The 22,042-nt window shown below is 39.9% G+C and overlaps 1 protein-coding gene across 17 annotated transcripts in view; it reads right to left on the bottom strand.

Moving 5' to 3' along the window:
* Nucleotides 1-22,042, bottom strand: part of cacna1c (calcium channel, voltage-dependent, L type, alpha 1C subunit) — a 218,366-nt gene that overhangs the window by 52,361 nt on the left and 143,963 nt on the right. For 7 of the 17 annotated variants that reach the window (XM_082510499.1, XM_082510498.1, XM_082510511.1 and 4 more), the window contains exons 7-12: nucleotides 21,765-21,964; nucleotides 19,283-19,386; nucleotides 14,569-14,656; nucleotides 14,123-14,213; nucleotides 5,154-5,244; nucleotides 1,743-1,769 (exon numbers count right to left, since the gene is read on the bottom strand). In XM_082510499.1, the coding sequence (XP_082366625.1) occupies nucleotides 1,743-1,769; nucleotides 5,154-5,244; nucleotides 14,123-14,213; nucleotides 14,569-14,656; nucleotides 19,283-19,386; nucleotides 21,765-21,964 (601 nt within the window). Of the gene's footprint in view, nucleotides 1-1,742; nucleotides 1,770-5,153; nucleotides 5,245-14,122; nucleotides 14,214-14,568; nucleotides 14,657-17,517; nucleotides 17,622-19,282; nucleotides 19,387-20,850; nucleotides 21,062-21,764; nucleotides 21,965-22,042 lie in introns of those variants that run through there. The other 10 variants (XM_082510505.1, XM_082510513.1, XM_082510512.1 and 7 more) reach the window with 6 other exon arrangements.

A 22,042-nucleotide genomic window follows, 5' to 3' on the forward strand; every position in this document is an offset into this window, starting at 1 on the left:
TCTGCATAAAGATTAATCTTGAGGTTATTATTAGATGTTGGGATTCAGATGATATTTTTATTTTGACAGATACTTTAGGCGCTATGAGTGGCTCAATTAAAAAAGAAAAAAGAAGACTGATGGTGATGGGCATCTTTGCCTAGTACCCCTGTTTCGTGTGTCATTTTGTGAGATTATTCCATTCGTAGTGCCAGTGGCTAATGATGTGGTATACAGAAGTTATAGAATGATTCAATAAATCCAAAGTTTACCTTATCAAAAGCTTTTTCTCCATCACTGTAACAACAACTTATTGTTCTCGCAATTAAATTAAATAGTCTAAGTGTATTATTTGAGGAGTAAAGTGGTCCCTCGCTATAACACAGTTCACCTTTCGCGACATCGCTGATTCACGGATTTTTTGTGTGTGCAATTTTTCATGGTTTTTGGGGTTATTTTTTTTGGTTTGTTTGTTTTTTGTTTTTTTGACAGCGCATTGTGTTCTGCGTCCTGATGGGCTGTAGACCACTGTCAATCAATCTTGTGTGGGTCTTCTGTACAGTACAGAATGCGTTCAGCTTGTCAAATTGTTTGTACGTTTTCTCCCCAACAAACACAACAATGTCAACGAAATGCTTTGCACCGTCAAAGGCAACCGCGGGTGCCTTTGGTTTCATTCTGTAATACTGGACATATTTTTTCTACAAAGGTTTGAACTTTGAGGGTCTATAAATAAGAGTGAAAAGTGTGAAAAAGTTCATGCCTGTCTGAGAACAGTGTGTAAAGTGTGTAGTGAGGGGTTTTACAGCCTCAAAACATCTCTATATATAATTGTAATTATATAATTGTAAAAAATAAAGTTGGCTACTTCGTGGATTTCACCTATCGCGGGTTATTTTTGGAACATAACTCCCGCGATAAACAAGGGACCACTGTATTGACCTTTAATGAAGCCAGTGTGGTCTTAATGTATTATGTATGCATTTAATCTAGATACTGAGACGTGAGAGGGACAATAAAAGGACATATTAGGTTTCCATAGAAGTCAAAGAGTAAACAAATAGTAAACAGTCAGTATGCAGATTTTGTGGAAGCTGTGATGTGTGTTTTGTTTCTGTAATGAGACATAAAAAAATCATTTGAGCATGTTCCATAAATATTCTCCACAAATGCTTATAAGTGGCGAATCTAACATATTTACTGGCAACTTTTTTGCTTTAAATGTGGTGGTAGGACAGAACGAGGCTGTTTACAATATTTATTTTAAACTTTATTTGACATACCCCATTTAAGCAACAGTTCACATCACTACCAAGCAAGAAATAATCTATTTTTCTAATTAAACATTACCACCAAAACTTTTGTCTGTTTATCTTCCATTTTCATTCATCTCATTCACTCTATATTTTTCCCCTGTCTGCTACTCTGCAGTCTGATAACTACAATGCTAAGCTTAAATAATTGTTACCATAAATTTATTTTACTGCACAAACATAACCATGGCAACGATCTTCTCATCAAACTCTGCAAGAGAAGAACCGACATATTCGCAACAGTTTCTCCAAAGAGCAAGGCTATGTTTGCCTGTGTTCCTTTTGCACATCTGTACACACACACACACACACACACACACACACACACACACACACACACACACACACACACACACACACACACAAACACCAACGACCAATTAAATAGCACAGCATTAGAGACATTAGAGCAGGTGAATTAAGAGACTATGGTAAACAACATGTACTAACCTGAACTTGGATTTGGAGATCCTAATTCTGGAACACAGAAAACAGAATGGATTATACATACACACATAACACACATATAGACAGGTGCACATGAAAGGGGTGATTTGAGAGGGATAAAGGGGAATAGCTTCCCTTATTATCACAAATGTCTTGGCATATGTTTCTTGATCAACCTCAAACATTCCCCGATACGCAAGCACAAAAACTGCTGATTCTCTCCACAGGATGATCAAAGAACATATCTGCTTTTAACAAAAAAAAAAACGGCCTGTCCATTTTTATGCACCCACTGGGAACAGATTTTGGGTACAATATAACAAAATGCACTTTGCCGTTATATTTCCTGCTTTTCTCTTGAACAAATCACCCCCAAACACACATACAGTGGCATCCAGTCAAAAGAAAGCAAACTGCGAGTTTGAATTTCCTTCAATCAATCCTGGTGTGAAAAAGAAACGTCATTTATTATTGTAACAAAATGTCTGTTGATTGTTCACCACTGTAACGGGAAAAAGTACAACATGGATAACTGAGGACAAGAGATTATGGAAGACATTTTGAGAGAAGAGTCCCCATGGTGGAAAATTTTAATCTAAAAAATAAAACTAAAAAAAAAAAAAAGAATCACTCAATTTATGACTTTAAATATTTAATTTGATCACAAATCTGTGGGGATGCTGAATGACCACGATTAGTTTAACTATATCCACATTTTTTAAAAAGATCTGAAAATTTTATGGTCCCCATGAAACTTCTCTTGGATTGTTTTCACTGACTACTCTGATGTTGGTAAAAGCAGATAAATAAACCGACGAGCTCACTGACCGAAGCAATGAAATGTTTTCACTGACTGACTGACTGACTGGATATGGGAGCTGACAGGACACACATCTCTTGTCTTCATGTGTCCGTCTTGATTACGAGACCAGTGGGTGCTAAAGTAGCTTGTACTGTGAGGAACAGCTCCATGCCGATGTGAAGAAGAACTGACATACTCTGAAGTCTTTCCTCCGGAATACTGGGAGGAATGCTCCATGTCAAATTTGTTGAAATCTCACAGAGAAAGAATAAGGGGCTATATTTCTAGTCCTGACACGGGTACACTACATATCATTCTCTGGATATGTAAATTTAAATTAAACGTTATGAATGGTAACACCAAGGGCATTACTGATCGCCAAGAAAACAACATAATAAAGCAAATATTATGTCATTTATTTCCTAAATATTCTGACCCGTCTAATCCTCAGCATGTCAGCTAATGCGGTTTGGTTAAAACTGCTGGAGTAGCAGAACTCCTGAGTCTATAAATATAGTTTAAAATATATAAACATAGTCCAAGATTAAAAAAAGAAACCAAATCAGCAAATGAAAGTTCAAGCAAGATATAAATGACTTTAGCTACGGCCACTTACACTATGTGGTCAAAAGTATTTGGCCACACATCTTAATCTCTGAATTAAAAGCACCTAGCCATGCAGGTTGCCTTTAAAACATTTGTGAAAGAATGGTTATTCTAAAGAGATCACTGAATTCAACCATGGTACCATAATAGAAAGCCACTGTTGCAACAAGTGAGCTTGTAAAATTTCTTTCTTTCTAGATATTTCACATTGAACTAAAAGTGGTGTTATTGCAAACTGGGAGAATTTAGAAACTGCAGCCATAAAGCGGCAGACCATGAACGAGTGCGGAGGTGTGTAGTGTGCAAAAGTCACCAACACCCTGCTGACTCAACACTTGCAGAATTCCAAACCTCCTCTGGCATTAAAATCAGTACAGATACTGTACACTTGGAGCTTCATGGCATGGATGTCCATAGCCTGTAATGCCTGGGATGAGGATGTATTGCAATACATCATCTTTATTACACTGACTGGCAACGTGAGTAGTTGGAAAAACCGTTACGTAGCCAATAATAATATTTAATTTAAAAAAAAAAACGTAATCCAGAACTGCATGTCCTCAAAGGTTAGTGGTGACTAAAGTGAGGCAACATAGCCAATCAAATAATTGTCTAATTACTAATTTTAGTAAAGGAAAGAGACATCTGTGTTCTTGAACAAAAGAGCAGAACCTTTTTACTACTTTATGACAACAAAGAAAAAGAAACTGTGAAAAAGAAAAAAAGTAATGTCGTGAAATGTAATAGAAAATTAGTTTACTTACAAAATTAATTTGTAAGTATCAAATTGCTGGTTTCTTATTTATTTGGCATTTCATTATTCCATGTTTCATTTCTGGTTCCAGCTTAAGCCTCACATATAACATACCCTTTTATTTTTTTTTATTTTAGCCTGACAGATCACAAATAAACACATACAACATAACAAAGATGAAATAACAGATGGACAGTGAGACTACAGATAAACAACAGCGTGCCATCCACGTGTGCCAACTAGCCTTATCGCTCCTGCGGTTGAGAGTGAATCAGTTTAAATTTAAGATTAAAGTTTCTGTGTAATGCATTTCTGCTCGTGAGCAACAGTTTTTTATGCAGGTGTGTTTGCATGTGTGTACTGAAATAAGTCCGCTGGGGTCGCGGCCCCTGTGCTGTCTTGTGTCTAAGAAAGAAAGCAACACATTTGTTTGAATAATGTAAAAAATGAAAGCAGAGCGCGAAGCGGGAATGAATGAGTCAGCTGTTTGTGAGCTCCCACAGGGGCGGAAGAAAGCACTTCAACAGCTAACACAGAAAAGTGGGTAGAGAGGGAGAGAACGGAAACTCAGAGAGAGATGAAAGAAAAAATAAAGACGGAATACTATTAGATGTAGTTAGGATGTCTTGCTTTTCAAAATTCATTAGCTCCCAAGCAATGATTGGCTTTGTCCTTGTACCATGTGTAGCAGTTGTGTGCACTCACTACCCAACTAGATAAACTTAAAAACTGTGTTCAAATGATAAACCTCTAGTTCGCAAACTGATAGCAATAGCACATTTATAATTGTGATATGAGGAAAACAACCATAAAACGAGATTAAAATCATTTTTTAACTGGAACTGCGATCTAGCAACTAGTTTTTGCTCCCTCAATTTGCTTGCTTAGCAACAGTTTGCCAAAAGAAAGTGGAAAAAAGGGCAGTTGGCACAGCACTACTAATAAACTAGCAAGTTAAAAAAAAAAAAAAAAAAAAACACTTCCAGGAGCAGCTCTGATTAGTTCCCCTTCAGATCGATCCAATTTTACTCTAACAGAACTTTATCCATGTGGAATATATTGACAGCTTTGTGCTACTGTAGTCTAACAGACTTGTGAGATCAGTAAAGTATATAAGCAATCTGAGGCAATTCTTCCATGCACAATACTGCAGGATGCAATCTGTCCTTAAACCTGACAAAAGATGGGTGAGAAAGCTGAGGAAAAGAAGGAGGAGAAAAGGTGTGTCTGTGAAAGACGGTGAGATACTTACGCCAGCCGGGTACAGCAGGTCTCACCCTCTACGTCTCCCCCGGGGGCGTTGTCTGTGTTGACGGATTCATTCTCGCTGGCTGGCATGCTCACTGAGAGACAGAGATGAGCAGCAGCAGAGAAAGGGGAAAAAAATTGACAGATGTGGAGAGAAACAGAAAGAGAGATGAATTAACCAGAAGGAGAAATGGGTCGGACATCATAATTATGCAACGGAAAACACTGTAGAATTTTACAGGTGCAAGACAACACACTTGAGAGCTACAAAGTGCAACCAGTGTTCAGGTAGCGAGGAGCACTGGACACTTGGTTGGTGTTAAACATTTGATCTTTATCGGAGTTATCTTGCACCAGCATACAAGCTAATTAAAACCACTGTTGAAGTATAGGAATGAAAAAGTCAGCATTATTCAATCCTGCTAATTAAGGCACACGGCTACACACATACCCTAGAGTCAATAAAACCATTCCCAAATTTTGCACTGATTGCCCACACTAATTACACACTAAGTTGCCAGTTAGGAATCCTGGGACACAAACCTTGCAACCTTGTTAGTTTGTGGTGCTAAACCAAAGTAATATAATTCCACAGCTTAATGCCTAAAGCTAAAAAGGTAGCACAGACACAACACTTGAGGAAAAAGCTGACTAATTCTAATTTTGCCAATTGCTGCTGTGGTGAATGAAACTAAGCTGAAGCATTAGCATGCTTATTGACATCGCCACAATTTTTGAAATTAGTCAACCATTTCTGTGCTCGATTTTAACTTTTGGGTATTCAACATTGGGGGTATTTAGAAGGATTTCCATTTTCAAGCTGGGGGATTGCTTTACTTTGAGGGGATTAAAACTTGATAAAATCTATTTGTGATTTCAAGACCCAAAGAGTTGGGGAAAAAAGATGTCTATCTGTAGTCTACAGATGGTGTGTGGGGAGGGGATTGGTCTTTAAAAACAATCAAACTATTAAAAAGAAAAAGTACAGTTTTACTCCTCGCCGCAGTGATAATTTTGCAGATTTGCAAACAGGTGGAAAGCTTTTTCTTTGTTTATATAAATCACAAGTACACTGCAAATGTGGCACTTTGTCCTTAGGCAGGAGTAATATAAATTGGCAGGTAAGGATGGAATAGAAGAAAAAATGAAGGAAAATAGAAAGGCAGGATTGGAGGGCGAAAGTAATGGAGGCACTGAGGGAGGTATGGTTAGCGGGAGAGAGGGGAGAAAAGAATGTGGGGATGGCTGCTGGAGAGATTGATATGAAGTGATACATTGGTTTTTATTGCTTCTGTCAGTCTTTGCCTGCTGGCGGGAATGAGCTGCGTTCCCCTTACTGTCACCTCAAACACTTATTGTAACACCCTCTGGGCACTAGAGCCAGGTACTGCATATGAATATCAATGCCTCTTTTGTTAAAATAAGATATCTTCAGTAAAACCTACTGGTGCAAATGATCTTACAGCATGAAACCAAATAATATGATCAGCACTTAACCACGACCCTCTCAAAAAACCTGCAAACAAACACCAATTTAAAAAAAAATATATATTAATAATGTTATTCTGACTGGGATTATCTTTTTCATTTACTCATTGGTTCTGGGCCAAAAAGTCCAGTTACATGTATTCCTGCATTTTGTTGGTCTTTTGTGCAGATTTGCTACTGAAACTTGAGAAATCCACCAGGCGAGGTCATGAAGTCATGTTTAGAAAATTACTCCAAAGTATGTATGTAAGTATGCATTTCAGCCCAGAGAACTGCTGCTGGATATCTCCTCTTTTTCTAGCCATAAACTCTAGTGATGGTTGTGCAGGAAGATACCAGTAAATCAGCAGGTTTCTGAAATACTCAGACTAACCTGTCCAGCACAGAACAACCACTGCATGTTGAAAGTCACATAAATCTCCATTTTTTTTCCATTCTGATGCTCAGTTTGAACTTTAGCAGGTTGTCTTGATCATGCCCGCATGCTTAAAAGCATTGAGTTGCTGTCTTGTCATTGGCTGATTAGATATGTGTGTACCTATCAGAATGGCCAGTGAGTGTATCTTTCTGAGCCAAAGGAATCTGTTTGCATTATGTGGTTATCCTAAGAGATGGCTTGTAAGCCCAATGATGTGTCAAAGTAAGCTACAGTGAGTGAACAGTGCATTAGGTTACTGTACTTTGACACATGGTTAGGGATGAACGAGTTTAGTGCTGTAGAGATCACGATGGTCTGTCTCAACTTGAATACCTCTGCCATGAACACGCTGTGTGTTTCTTCACCTCGACACGTGCCACCTGCTGCTATGCTACTTAGTTAAAAGCACTCAGGGCCCTCTGGTCTCTCCTGAGGCTAAAAGCCTTTCAAATATAAAAGCAGCCTGGTGCCTTCCCCTCAATGGAGCGCTGAACTAGTTTAATGCCTATTGTTAGAGTAAAACCCCAAAGACCTGAGACACAGAGACAGGGAAGGAGATGAAGAAGGAAAAGGAACATATAGTATTGAAAGGAGGGGCAGAGGAGGGAAGACAGGAAGACAGAAAAGTGATAGAACAGAAAGTGTTGGCATGTGTTGGTGAGCTTGAACATGAACTCACGGCGCTATTTCTGAAAAAAAGCATCCTCCACAACAATTTGTTTTTATGACAGCGTCTCGTGTTTGTTTTGGTGTTTTTGTCAGCAAACCAAAACAGATTTTATTTCCAGTCACAAAAATGAAAAATATATTTAATTTAAAATGTCACACAAACCCCCCAAAAGACACTGAATTCTACTTTGTATCATTGTCTTAATAATGACAACACAAATCTTTTCATGCAGGCTTTTGGTAATTTGATTTTATAAAAATGTTAAATTTCTCATTTCAAAGCTGTTTCTCCACTGTGTTTCATTATTGCAGCTAGCAAGGCTAATAGTGATGCAGGAGGGGGGCGGGGGGACTTTAGGGAAAGGAATCTGAAAAACCAAGGAGAGGACTCTGACATCACTAACAATAGTAAGAACAGTGTTTTTTATGAGTCGTGTGGTACGAAACCATCACTCCAGTTGTTTTCTGTGATGACATCCTCTTGTTATTTTTTCAGACAAGTCAGGCAGATGCAGATCCTTTCCTACAAAAGTTGTTTCATCTCAGCACAGTAATGTTATTTCTCTCCTTGTATCCCTATTCCCTGGACTTTGAGGTTTTTTTTGTTTTGTTTTTTTTTTACATTTTGGATGTACTCAAGTAATTTAAAGGGCCATGAAACACTGTAAAGATTTTAATGTAATAAAGACATGCAATTTTGCCAGCAGCAGGGGTAGTCATCAGGGGGAAAATTCCATGTCTCCACTGTCGGAGGATATTCATATATATGGCCCTCATATTTAATCATCATTCAGTGGTTGGTGCATGAAAAAGGGTAAGGAAGAGAATAAACTACTTTACAGTGTTGAGAGGCAGCTGATCCCCACTCTGGAGGCTGCAGAGAAAGATGCTTACTCCACTGGAGGGGGAGTGGATAAAAGGGGGAGGAAGAGAGGCATCGGAAAGTGGGGAGTATAGGTGAGCAGAGAGGTTGCAATCTGCTTGCATGTCTAGAATCCAGTAAAGCTTTAACTAGTGCTGGACCATGCAGACAGACGCACACGCCTTACGAAGGAAAGCCGCATTTTTCTTCACGGCTCCACGCAGGGACAGAAAATGATGGCTCTTACCTGGGGATAGAGAGCACGGCTCAGCAAGACAGACCAATATACACGCACACACACACAAACACTAACATGAAGCGTTCACACAAGTATGGTCATATATACCAAAATACGCACAAAGAACTATGAATTCTTCTGGAAAAATGGCATTCCCTCTTTGCAGTCACACCTCATTTCATTACTGCAGGTACAGAGTACTAACATTACTGGCATTACTGGCACAAAATCACTCATGTCTGTTTCTCTCCTGTACCGCTTAATCTTTTAATCTCCACATGCTGGGTAAAGGTACATATTTGAACCCAAATCACAATCTTTTCTCAAATCTAGCCAGGTAGCGAATGAAAACAAACGTAAAAAGGCAGGTTAAAAAGAGATGGTGACTGAGAACTAAGTGTATTGAAAAATTTCTGTTGTTTCGCTCCGCATAGTGAGATGCCACAGAGTAGTAGCCTGAACATCTTTCTTTTTCGTCACATCCTCCACAAACTCTTTAGGAGTCTGGTGTGTTTCCAGGACAGATGGGATTGTATCACTCTACTATTAAGGAGGCATCCTAACCAGAAGCCCTGCAGATCAAAAATAATTCCAACTGAAAACATTTTAATGTATACATGCCTAATCCTAAACTGGATAGACATCGGAGCACAAGTCAAAGAACAGACACATACATGATCCTAACAGTCAGTGGAATGACTGGACCAGGCATGCATACTGGTCTTGTTTCTCAAGTAGGCTAGAAATTATTTTAACACACACAGGAAGGACAACAAAAGAAGAAGACAGAATGTAAGAACAAGATAGCAATGAAAGCATGCAAGACTGGCACTTCTGCTGTGTGCCTTAAACTACCTGCTTCCATAAAAATCTATCCTCCATTCCATGTGTTCCAAATCAATCCCATATCTTCCAGCTCTCTGTACCTCTTGGCTAGCCCTCCGTTGACCTGGCAGGGTGGTGGGTGACCATTCGGCCAATGCTGTCTGTAGCATTTTGGGTGTGCTGTGGTGGATCGGATTCTCCAGTTTCTGGTTGATTGGGAAGGGTATGATTCCTTCATCCAACAAGTGTTACAGGGTTTGGAAGTTTTGAGTTTTGGCAGTTGAGACTCTTAAGACAAAGACTCTATTGTGGTAAACCCGGGAATTTCTTCTTATACTGTCCAGTGAGGCCAAAAGGGAAAGCCTACCAGTAAATGTAGAGATACTAGTGAGCAGTATTTAACTAAAAGCCATTCCCTGCATGTTTTTGTCAGCCAGTCTTTGTTTTAATCAGGATACACTGTCTCGCTGAGCTATAGTTGACTCTGGAACTAAACAAAGCCTGTTACCAAATCAACTGTTTCCTGCCCAAAGGGCCAGGTTGCAAAGGGGATAGCTGGAGAGATAACCATACCTTCTGTGTATTAGCACCTTTACCACTGTCTATATTGGAAGCAGACAAAAGCAGCATGAACTTCAGAGCAAAATCAACACCTTGATGACTATCAGAGGGCCCCCTGCCCCACAATATACTGAAAGCCAGAGAGTTTGGTTGTCTTCTAGAGACCTCTTAAAATCCACTTCCAAGAAGTTAGGTCCTCTTCCGGGGACACACCAAAAGTGTTTCCAAGCCAACTGAGAGACATAATCTCAGCATGCCTAGCGTGCCCTGGGTCTACCTCTGGGCCTACTCCCATTTGAACATAACTGAAACTGCTCATCTAGAAATCATCCTAGTAGAACTATATCACACCATATCAAATGGCTTCTTTCAATATGAAGTGCCCAATGTATAGCAGCCAGTGTGGCAAAGGACCTCTTCCTGTCTCAAAGGCTGAGACCAGACACCTTTCAGAGAGGTCATTTCTGCCACTTGTATATGCGAGCTCATTCTTTCAGTCACTAAACTGAGCTCATAGGAATGCAGATCTAAATCAACAGCTCTTTCTTTACCACAAAAGAGTGGCACAGCATTTAGATTACTGCGGATGCTCAAATGAATTATATTAATAATGATTTAATCTATTTTGTTTGTTTTTAAGTTGATTTCTTAAGTTGTGGTTTACAGCAAAAATCCTTCCTCAAGTGAAATGCATATTTACCATGTCACAGTGTAAGATCTATCACACCATTTTTGCAGTAGCAGCTAAAAGCAAGCAACATTTATAACACTGGCGCCGCTGTAAAATGGACATTAGAGCATCATTCCCACAGCATCAAATGCTGCTGGGTTTTTTTTCCAGTGCCAGCACACCTCACAGATAATCAGCTGTCCTTTGGTATCTGTGCTATGGAGCACTGGGTCTGTCACATAATGTTTGCAAAGGACCTCATATCACTGCATTTAAACACGCTGGGCAAATACAACATTTTTCAAGGTGTAGCATTAAATCGCAAATTCCAATCTTTTGTTAAACCTAAACAGGCAGCAAGTGAAAACTAACGTCAAAAGCAGGTTTAAAGGAGAAAAAACAAGACTGAAAACCAGGAGGCTGTGATCTCCTGGTTAACAAACCTGTGATTTATTTCACCACAACAACTCAAACGTCCTAATGTGGACATCTTTCATCGCTCTGTGTTTATTGTAGGACACATCTTTGCGTATCAATCTCAGACAAGGAGAATCGGACAAAACGGCAGTATTTGACATCCCTGGATGAGACTGCATTGCAAGATAAATTGAAAATTTCTGTTTTATTACTCCACACAGCGGGAAGCCACAGAGCAGTCACATCCTCTACAAATCTTTAGGGGATCGGTGCATTTCCATGATAGATGCAATATACTGTATCACTGCACCATCAAGAAGGCATCCCAAACAGAAGCCATGTAGACCAAATGTAATTACAACCACTTTTGGTGTACACAGGCCTAATCACAACCGGAATTACATGGAAGCACATGTCAACGCCACAGAGGATACACAAACACCATCCTGACAGTCAGGAGAATGACTGGATCAGACATGCATACTGGTCTTGCTTCTCAGGTGGGCTGGAGACACTCCTAACACAAACAGCAAGGACAACAAAACACGATGACAGCATGCAAGAACAAGATGGTAGACAGCAACAGCACGGAAGACATGCATACAGACTATGCCCTTGAGATGACAGAAAACACACATATTTTACATATATTATACTTGACATCATCAACTTCTCATATTCATAATATTGAATATGATGTTAGTGCAGCCCTGTTGCACTGCAAGCCTAATCTTCTTTGGGAGCCTCATGTTAGAACATCATGAGACAGCAGGGTTGTCCAGCGATGATGCTGATTTAACCTGAATAAGAACAGCAAGACTAGTGAATATCGAGGGAATTTATAGGCAGTCCATGGGGTGTCATGTGACTTCTGCACACCCTGCTCAGGACTATCTACAGCAGTAATGCACATGAAGCAAACCTCTGCTGCTGCTGTGTGCCACATGTGATAAAAGGCAACTTCGGACAATCCCCTAACCTGATTTTCTAGATATTGTCTGGAGTCCGTGTACACTCTGCAGTCCTTACACTGTCTGAACATCTACTTTTCCCTTTTCATCTATTCTACTCTCTGAGTCTCCTATCGCTTCTTAGGACACACATTTATGTGAGCTGTGCATGCATGAGCTGATGCAAAATGTCCTGGGCAGCAGGGACAAACTGCCCTCGTTCATCTTCCCACAAGAGGATCCATCCATCGGGGAGAGGGGAGGCAGAGTAATAGACAGAGCAAGTGACTTGATTTTTCACCTTCACAAACAGAGAGCGATGATTGATCCTTCTTATAGAGAACTTTGTATCATATATATTAATCATTTTGTTGAATCATCTACATCTAATGGCCTAATTTATACTGTTTAGAAGATGTCACAGGCTTAATCTTGCAACTAAGTGATCCACAGAGATCGCATGGTAGATTTATTTGAGGAAAATATGTATATGTGTGTATGTTTACTGTATAGCAAACACTTACAGGTTCTGGTTTACAGCCATATTTGGCTTGTTAAGACACTGCAAAATATATCACTGATGCAGAATTTGCAAAACTTAGAGCAAAAAAAATATCATAATATTTTGATGTGACATTTTTAAAATTGGCCACATACTGTATTTGTTTGTTTGTTAATGGGCCAAAACACTATCTAAGAGACTGCTGATGTGTGTTTGCCAGACTGATTGGCCCAGGGGAGCACAGTGGTAACAGGTGAAAACAAGCAGATTTGTTACGGATTAGCCACGGGGGTGTTGTGCCTTATTTTCATGTAAATTAGGTCATTGCTCATTTGACCATGTTAATTTCTTGATATTCCCTGAAAGATTAGATCATCATTAGATTTTCTCTTTCTTTCTTTTTTCCCTTGGCAGTCATCAGTGTTTTCTCAGAATGAACCACAGTGATTTTCAAGAGATGAGCGTGGCTGTGCGCAGAATGTAAGCAGAATGCACGCTCTGTCTCTTCGTGGTTAGTCCTCATTATTCATTCATCCACTACCAGTGTGAGCAAGCTTAGCTCCAAGCCTTTATAAAATACTTCACAGTCCATACTGTTTATACTAAGGGTACATGTCCAGGAATACAACAGACATGCATTTTGTCAAATCACTGCCTCTCTTTCTTATTGTCCCTCTTTCAAGGTCTAACTTCTGAGCTCCAACCTCCAGGTTAAAGAGGCCAGTGTCTACTTTCCCTCCCAAGGAAATATAGTGCATTCCTGAGGAGACATGAGCCATGTGTGGCTGCATCTCTCCGGAGGTGTTTGTATAGAGAGACAAGGTGTTAATTTGTGTGTGTAAATTTCTGTCAAAACACAAGTAAACAAATTCCTTAGGGTGTACCTACAGTGCGTGTGTGTGTTCCTATGTTAATTTTGCATAGCTGCAGTAGTGTGTGTTTGTTGTGTGTCACAGTGTGGGCCCAGAGGCTATTAGCTGCAGTCTGACACATTCCACTAATATCTAAACAGGTTTTAATCCTCAGGATGATTCTCAGCCAAAGCAAGCAGATAATATTAATATCTTCTCGGTCTGTCAGTCACTCTGCCCATACGTCAGTTGTTCATGTAATGACTGTGCCATAACAGTGTGAAGGAAACTACGAAAAGCTCACTACTTATAGACAGAGCAATAAATGTAGTGCAGACACATCCACATCTATCCTGACAAACTTGTGATGCATCTGGGAGGAAATCATTCCAGCTAGCCTTTGCCAAAGTCTTACCATATCCTGACACAGCTAATCCTAACCACCAATCAATAATTCAGTCACACATGCATACAGCATCATCTTCACGGAGAACCATTCTTCCTTCTGTCAAAAAAACGCACACTCACGATTTCTGGGTTTCTCATCGTCCATGCCCTCCTCTTCATTCTCTGGGTCAATGTCTTCGGCTTGAGTGATCCAGTCTAAATAGCCCTGTATTCACACACAAACAAGGGAAATACTGATGGGTAAACAGAAAGATCAAACTTCACATCTGTTTGGAATCATAAGAATGAAATGTTTTAGAATATGTATCATGTGTCTCAATCTTCGTGTGCCCTATTTTTTTTTACACTTTTCCATGAGGTAAGAGGAGTGCTTGTGTTGTTTTGTAACTTAGGTAACTTCTAAGTAAAGTTTGCTCTGCTTTCCCTGCTCACTGTTACTGAAGGGTTACAGGTTACTGAACACTGACAGTACAATGAACCTAAGTCTTTGGTAAAGACTGTAACAGCTTTTCTGGCATGGGGACAACCGCATGCACACATGCACACACACACCAAACTACCTTGAGGTCTTCCTCCAGTTGCTGTTTTTCTCTGAGTTTCTGGAAGTCACCGCGCGCCTTGGCCTTCTCTCTCTCCTTGGAAAACTCTCTGGGAGGAGGGGAGCAGAAGAGAAGGAGCGGGGCAGAGAGTTGACGGGAAAGAGAGAGCAAACAGAGAGAGAGACAGGAAAGAGAATCTGAAAATCTTGGCTAAGGTTTTGGCAAAATCATGTGACAAAAGTGATCAAGTTAAAAGAAAAGGATACTTCGGAAAGAAGAAGAGGGAAAACCCTGCCAGAGAGAAGAAAAGTTAAGTAACGAAAGAAAAGTTTTGCCACGGAGAAACGGTGTTAGTATGCAAATGCAGCTTTTGGTTTCCTAGAATATAGATCTTTATACCTTATTAATAATTATTTACATATCAACCACTCAAATAATGAAATACCATTCAAGCCAGCTGGGGTTCCATGAAAGATGATGAGGACTGATTCCATGTGATTCACATAGACAAAAGGAAGAACCAAACAAAAGAGTGAAAGGAATTGATGCAGCAGGAACCCTATTCATTTAGGCTGTTGCACTGTTGATGAATTGTACCACCTTTTCTCAGCAGGGAACAGGTGATGATTTCTGGCTGATGCATGCTCAGCTAATATGATAAAAAGCTACAGTGAAAAGTCTGCCGATTGTAAAAACTTACTAAATATTAAAGTTCAAGACTTCATTTATCTGTACTGGACTCCCAGGTGGATCCAGGCCAGCTGGGAAATGGGATTCCTGTGGTGTTTTCTGGGTCTACCCCAGGTTGCAATGTGCTTGGTACAACCCCGGAGGGAAGCACAAAGAGGGCGCCCTCACCAGCTGCACAGCCTCAGCTGTTGTCAAATAGTTGGAGAGGTGGCTCTGCACTAAAGTCATCCTGCATCACTGAGCTCCGAACCTTTTGCCCGCCAACTCATTCTTTCAGTTACTACTCAGAGACATTGATTACAGAAAAAAGTTATAGGTTTGCACCTCACCTGGATTTTGGAGTTTTTGTGCACAAAGAACACGTGCAGAAAAAACAATTTAAGACAATTAAAACCAACGTGACCAGCGAGTGTGAAATATCATATCATTATGATGAAATTCAGTGAAATTGCTTCCAGGTGACAGGAGGGAAGAAAGAACTGAGGAACACTTGATTAAACGGTGCACTCGGGGAAGGTCAAAGACAGGTTAGAACCAAAGATCCAGTCTGAACAAAGGAAATTTATTCAGATGAGGGCTGACAGGACTTGGGAGACTTGGGAATTTTTGCAGTTAAAACGTGAACAAATTCATATTTAAAGGCCTGCTGGAAAATAAACACAGCAAATGCCTCCTTGTCATGAATATTTTACATAGAAGTAAACTTCCCTACGTTCGTTTTGAACATACAAGTGGGACTCTTTTTGAAGCTCAGGTTTAAGCGTTATCTCAATACTCCTAATCAGATTTCAAGCAATTAGCACAAAGGTTTTAAGAGAGGTTGTGTAGGCTGTTAGTGTTTCACTGCTCTCCAGAGATCAAGAACTGATGAAACTCTTGGTATTGTTATTGACTTTTTTTTGATCATGTCTATTGGCTGGGCAGAATTCAAGTGTTTGAGGATATCTGTGTGAAATTTAGGGGAATGATGGAACCTCAGATTGAACTCAAACCCACAACAGCAGATCAATGAGCATTAGGACAAACATCTATTGTCCCACTTGTCAGAACATTAGCAGGAGATCCAATCCTATTGATCTGGGCTTGTGCAGTTCAGTGCGCATATCCTGAATGTGTGTGTGCGAGTGTGGCCTTGAGTGCTAAAACCTTAGGCTCCACGCTCATTTTCCAATTCTCCACTGTCTCACCTTTCTGTCCTCAGTCATCTTTTAATTCTCCTTTCTCTACCTACTCATTCTCTTTCGGTCGAGCCACTTTCTCCATCCTCTCTGTTTACGTATTACATCAAATCCAGACAAACACAGTCACACCCTATGCCTATGTCTCTACATCCGTCACTCTCCTTCTTCCTGTTTAGCCATTAGTTATTATGCCAATCTGAGACCTACACACACCATGGAGTAACCAGTTGGTAAAAGGTCAGGCTGTGTAGTGAGCTGACAGCATCATTAATCACAAGTCAGACAAAGAGTCGGACTACCAAACCCCCCAAGCTGTTTGGTACAGATAGACCTCTATTATTTTCCCTACAATGCTGCTGCCACCTCTCCTGAGGGTATCAAGTCAGATTCAGGTCAGTCAGTCAGTCAGGGGTGAGACATCTGACTCTAAAACCTGTTCCCTGGCAGAGCTGATTTTGGAACTGAGAAGTTTAAGATGTTTTTAGGTGGCAATTGATATACTTCTGTTACTGCTGAATTTAGATACATTTTCTTGCATGTTTTTGTGTATTAACTGCTGGTCTATAAACAGCTTTAATCACAACAGTTCTTAGTTTACATATTAATTCCTTAAAAAAAACCCCAAAATGAAATGGTAGTTTTTCCACCCTGCATCAGTGCTGAAAACAGAGCACTTCACTTCACAATAGCACTAGTGCTATTTTACAGAAACAGCAGTGGAGCCTTGTAGTAAGAGAAACAATACCCAGAAGGTTTCAGTGGTCTTCGAGCCAGATGCTCGAGTATGATTTCACTACAGTCAGCTACAGTGATAAAAAAAAAAAAAAAAAATCTATGTGCAGTCAGCAATGCTCAGTTGGAAGAGTCACAAAGCCTCAGATACATGGTCTTGTAAAGCAACCAAATGGGACTATATAGAAACACAATCTTGTACATGCTTTGTACTCATTAAATATAAACGCCAGCAGCAGCAAGAGGCAGGAAGGAGAAGGAAGTAAAGAGATCCCTTGAGCAAAAGACCAGAAGCAAAATTCTCCAAGAGCAGCAAAAAGACAAGAAAGAAAAATTAGTTTCAAACGACCTTTGACCCTGCCCTTACCCGCTTAATACCCCCAGAACCAAGTTTAGCACAAAGAAGGATCCGATGATGATTAAGGTGACAAAATAGACCCAGGGCCACGTGTAACCTACAGCATCATTCACCTAGGAGGCATCAGGATAGGGGGCAAAGGGAGGAGATAGAAGGATGGAAGATGGGAAGTAGATGGATGGTAAAAGAGGAAAAAGTAAGACAAGAAGACAGGGGATTGAAGGAAAAGGCAGGGAGTGGTAGGATGATGGGGATGGGAGAAAGGAGAAGGGGGGATAAGGGAATGAATTAGATCCTTGGTGAAAGTTCCCAACAGATGGAACCGTTTACCTCTGCTTGTTCCTTGCTGGGATTATGGTGCATTGATATTATTTGTTAGTCACTTAGCCTGCCACATGGCAAAGTATTTGGGCAATATGAATGTGAGAAATGATAAAGAGATGCCTTGGTGGATTCAGCGGGTCTTTTAAAACAGTGAAACCTACAGCAGGCTGCGAGTCTCATGGGACAAACAAAATACATGAATTAATGTATTCCTGCAAGAAAAAAGTCAGAAGTTTAATAATCACATAGGTGATTCTACTTCCACTGTAATTCTTCTTTTTCATCCTTCATCACTGGAGAAATAAGAGTGTAGTTAGACAAATGAAGAGACTGTGCACCAAGACTCCCATGGACTGGAAATAGACATCAAGTCAAAACCATTCTCTGCCGATTTATTGACAATTATTTTTTAACATTATCATCATTATTATTACCATCATGTGTGATCTGCAAACAATGTTTTTTACGGATGCTTAAAAAAATGCTTTTCACTACTCAGTGCAGCCTGCTGTTCCATAATTTCCATATTTAATGCCACATTTCCTCCAGACTCCACTCTGTCCTTATTGTGTTTTACCTGTTGTGCAAGTTTTTTTAGCATTCCACCTCCATGGCTGACTTGAGGGGTGAATTATTTATACCCTAGTGTGTCCCTGCAGACCGGGAGGCGCTTGTACTGAAACAGTGTGACTTGGCAGAGTGGGGTAAAACAGCACCCAGCGAGCCTGCTCGAGCAGTATTTGTTGAAACAAAACACACAGCGCAGCACATGCCTTTAAACAAATATAAACACTCTGTGTGTGCGCGCACAAATGTAAAAAAAAAAAAAAAGAAAGATAAATGCTAACTTGCAAGAGACAAACGTGCATGTAAGCTAAAAAACATGTAGGAACACAGCAGTGTTCATTTTAAGTTGAAATGTGTTACGTTTTGGAAATGTGTAAATATTTGTGTGTATGTGTCTACCTGTCCAGCACAGACAGGTGGGCAAACTGACATGAACACGACAGCTAGACGTGGGGTCACTCGCAGCTTTTTCTGAGTGCTTTTGTGTATTTCTTTCAGGCCTGTGCCAAAGGATTGATTGAGTGAAAGAGAAAGGGAAGAGAGCGAATGATTTTGCTCAGTTCAGTGATCATCATTTTATCTTTCCTCAACAACAGAGGACTACGGTTGTCTAGCTCTGCTTTTTCTGGTGGAATGATGAGGTGAGACTGCTGTCAGCACACGGCTCTTATTTGCATCTAATTTATTATTTTACTGGGTCTGTGTGTATGTATGTGTTAAAACATTAATGACAACAAAAAGAGAAATAATAAGAAAAAACTTGCACTTTAGATTGCATTACGGGAGTCTTGTAACATCGTCATTTATCACATTTAAAATAGTAAATAAAGCCACACAGCACACCTACTGCACATACACAAGTGACAACAGCATAACCTCTTACCCGCTCAACACTCCCAGAACGAGATTGAGAACGAAAAAAGAGCCGAAGATGACAAGAGAGACAAAATAGACCCATGGCAGCTCATAGCCCATGGCATCCTGCATCTGAGAGAGAGAAAAGGCAAAGAGGAGCGAAGAAGAAAGAAAAGGAGAAAGAAGAGGAAGGAGAAAAAGGGGGAGTAGCACAGATGTGGAATCAACAGGTGGGTGAGAAAAGTAGGGAAAGAACAGGAAACATGACAGAAAAGGTTTTGTGAAGGTTGACAGAGAGAAGATGAAGTCACGGATGAGTCAGGGCGGTAGAGGTCAAGGACAGGAAAGTGTGTTAGAGAGAGAGAGGTTAAAAGGAGATAAAAGCAGGAAAAAAGAAAAGGAGCGGTGCATGTTAAAAGAGCAGCAGATAGCAGAATGGCATAATTGTATGATTAAAACTGACTATAAGCCTTTTATCCTTTGCTTGGAGAGCAGGCAGGCCACGATCCACAATTAAGAACACTTTTGTAATTTAATGGCAAACCCTGGCTGCAATTTAAAAAATCTCTTTAAACAGTTCCACAGTAACTTAAGTAATTTCATCTTAGATTGGTGAATGGATCTAGAAAGTCTGTGAAGGTTCTCAGTCATCCAGGTCATCGTAGTCAAAGGTGCTTGCAAAGAAAAGCGTCTGGACTTCTTTAAGTTGCTTGAAGACGTTTCACCTCTCACCCGAGACGCTTTTCTTTGCAAGCTCCTTTGACATGGATCTAGAAACAAAGATACAACAGTATCAAGAGAGATTAATGTGGAAATTGTTGTGATGAATAAATGGGGTGGATATATGTAGCAATCGATGCTGACAAAGTAAGCAGTTTAGCATCCAGGATTTTACTTCAAAACAAAAGTCCCATTATTAGACTATTAGATTACTGATTAGATTGAGGTTGTAAATGCAAAGGTTAGGTTAGCAGATAATAATATGATAAGGCTCTTAATTAAAGAATTTAACACAAAGACTGGGGGACAGAGATAAAAAGGGGAGATGATAAAGGAGAAGGCTGACAGCAGGTTTATGTGCTGTGACAGCAGCAAATGTTGCATGTTGATATTTTGTAGTGAAAGTGACGCTGACAATTATGTAAAATTACAACACAAACAAAATATTGTCAAAGGGCTGGTGCTTCAATCATTCGACTATTTAACATTTTACAGCACGTCAAATTTGTTATAGGCGTGCTGTGGGTAAATATAAACAGGAAACTGCAGTAGATAAGCAGAAATAGCAGAACGGATGTAGAGCTAGTAACTCAACCAACAAGCACATACTGGATGCACATTTTTACGTGATATCCCTACAGTGGCTCTTAAGAAAACATCAGGAAACAGAAAAAACACATAAACCACAGTGAAAGTTTAATAAAACACAATGGAAATAGAAAAAATTAAGCAAAAGTGAAAACAAAAAACAGAATACTTTTGGGGACACTATAAGGTGACGGAACAGCTGCGGAAGTGCCAAGCTAACAGTAAATAGCTAATAGCAAGAATGTATTTACGTTATTATATGAATCATGTGATTAAAACAAAAATTACCTTCCATCTTTTTAAGCCTCACAACACCGATGAACCCTCTGGTTATTTTAAGCGTGTCTTAATGCTTGGCATGCGTTGGTTTCCGTCATTTCTGCAGCTGGTTCGTCACGGTATTGTGTCCCCAGAAACACTTCTGTTGTGTTTTGTAGAATTTTCTTGTTTTTTTCTGCTTCTACTGTGTTTTAGTCAACTTCTTTTTTGTTTTAATCAATTTCAGCTGTGTTTTTTTTTATTTCCACGGTGTGTTGTTCAGCTTCTGTTTTTTTGCAGTGTTCTTCTAGTTGCTGTTATTTTCTTAAGCAACAGTCCATTTGACCTCTCAGTGCCATGTAGATCTCAAACACAAGAGAAATTTATTTTGCTACTTTTTGTAACTAATTTATAACCATTTTATAAAATGTCAAGCCAGAAAGCTAATGCATTTACTTCCCTACAAGATAAAACTTTCAAAAATGCAATTGCAACAAAGCACTTAAAGCTGTTCTAAAGGTTTGTCCAGCATCTTGAAAGCCCTTTTGTTCTAATTTACCAAGCTCTATTTGATTTGATTAGCAGGGAAACTTGTCCCTGCGGAAATATTTAGTTGTCTGTGGCCCCATGTTTGCTCACTTGACACTGAAATCAAGCGTAGGGATTCTACACACGTTCTAAATGAATCTGCAGCTTCAATTACACAGTGTATTGTCTGCATTAACCTGAGATAGAAGCTAACTCTGTGTGTGTATTTGTTCAGTCTTTGTATATGTACCCACCTTTCTAAAACAAGTGTTTTTGTTATTGTGTTATACTCCTTTCTCAAAAGCACTCATCTGGCACTGATGTTACAGATACAGTAAAGAGGCTCCACGCACCAATCCCTCTGGTACTCAGTAAGCCACACAAACACAAAAACACTGCTTTGGTGTCCGACTCACCCAGTACAGCACATCCGTCCAGCCTTCCATGGTTATACACTGGAACACCGTTAACATGGCAAAGGCAAAGTTGTCGAAGTTTGTGATGCCGTCGTTTGGGCCCTCCCACCCAACTCTGCACTGTGTTCCATTCTGCTTGCAATGTCGACCATAAGCTCCATCAGGTGCACATGGTGCTGGCTTTTCCTCTGCAATAGTGCCTGTGACAAAAGAGAAAAAAGTGGCAATGGCCATTTTTTTTAATTTTTCAGATATCTTACAAATAATGTCTTTTTTGT

The sequence above is a fragment of the Aulonocara stuartgranti genome, assembly GCF_965226115.1.
Source record: "Aulonocara stuartgranti genome assembly, chromosome: 17".
Classification (NCBI taxonomy): domain Eukaryota; kingdom Metazoa; phylum Chordata; class Actinopteri; order Cichliformes; family Cichlidae; genus Aulonocara; species Aulonocara stuartgranti.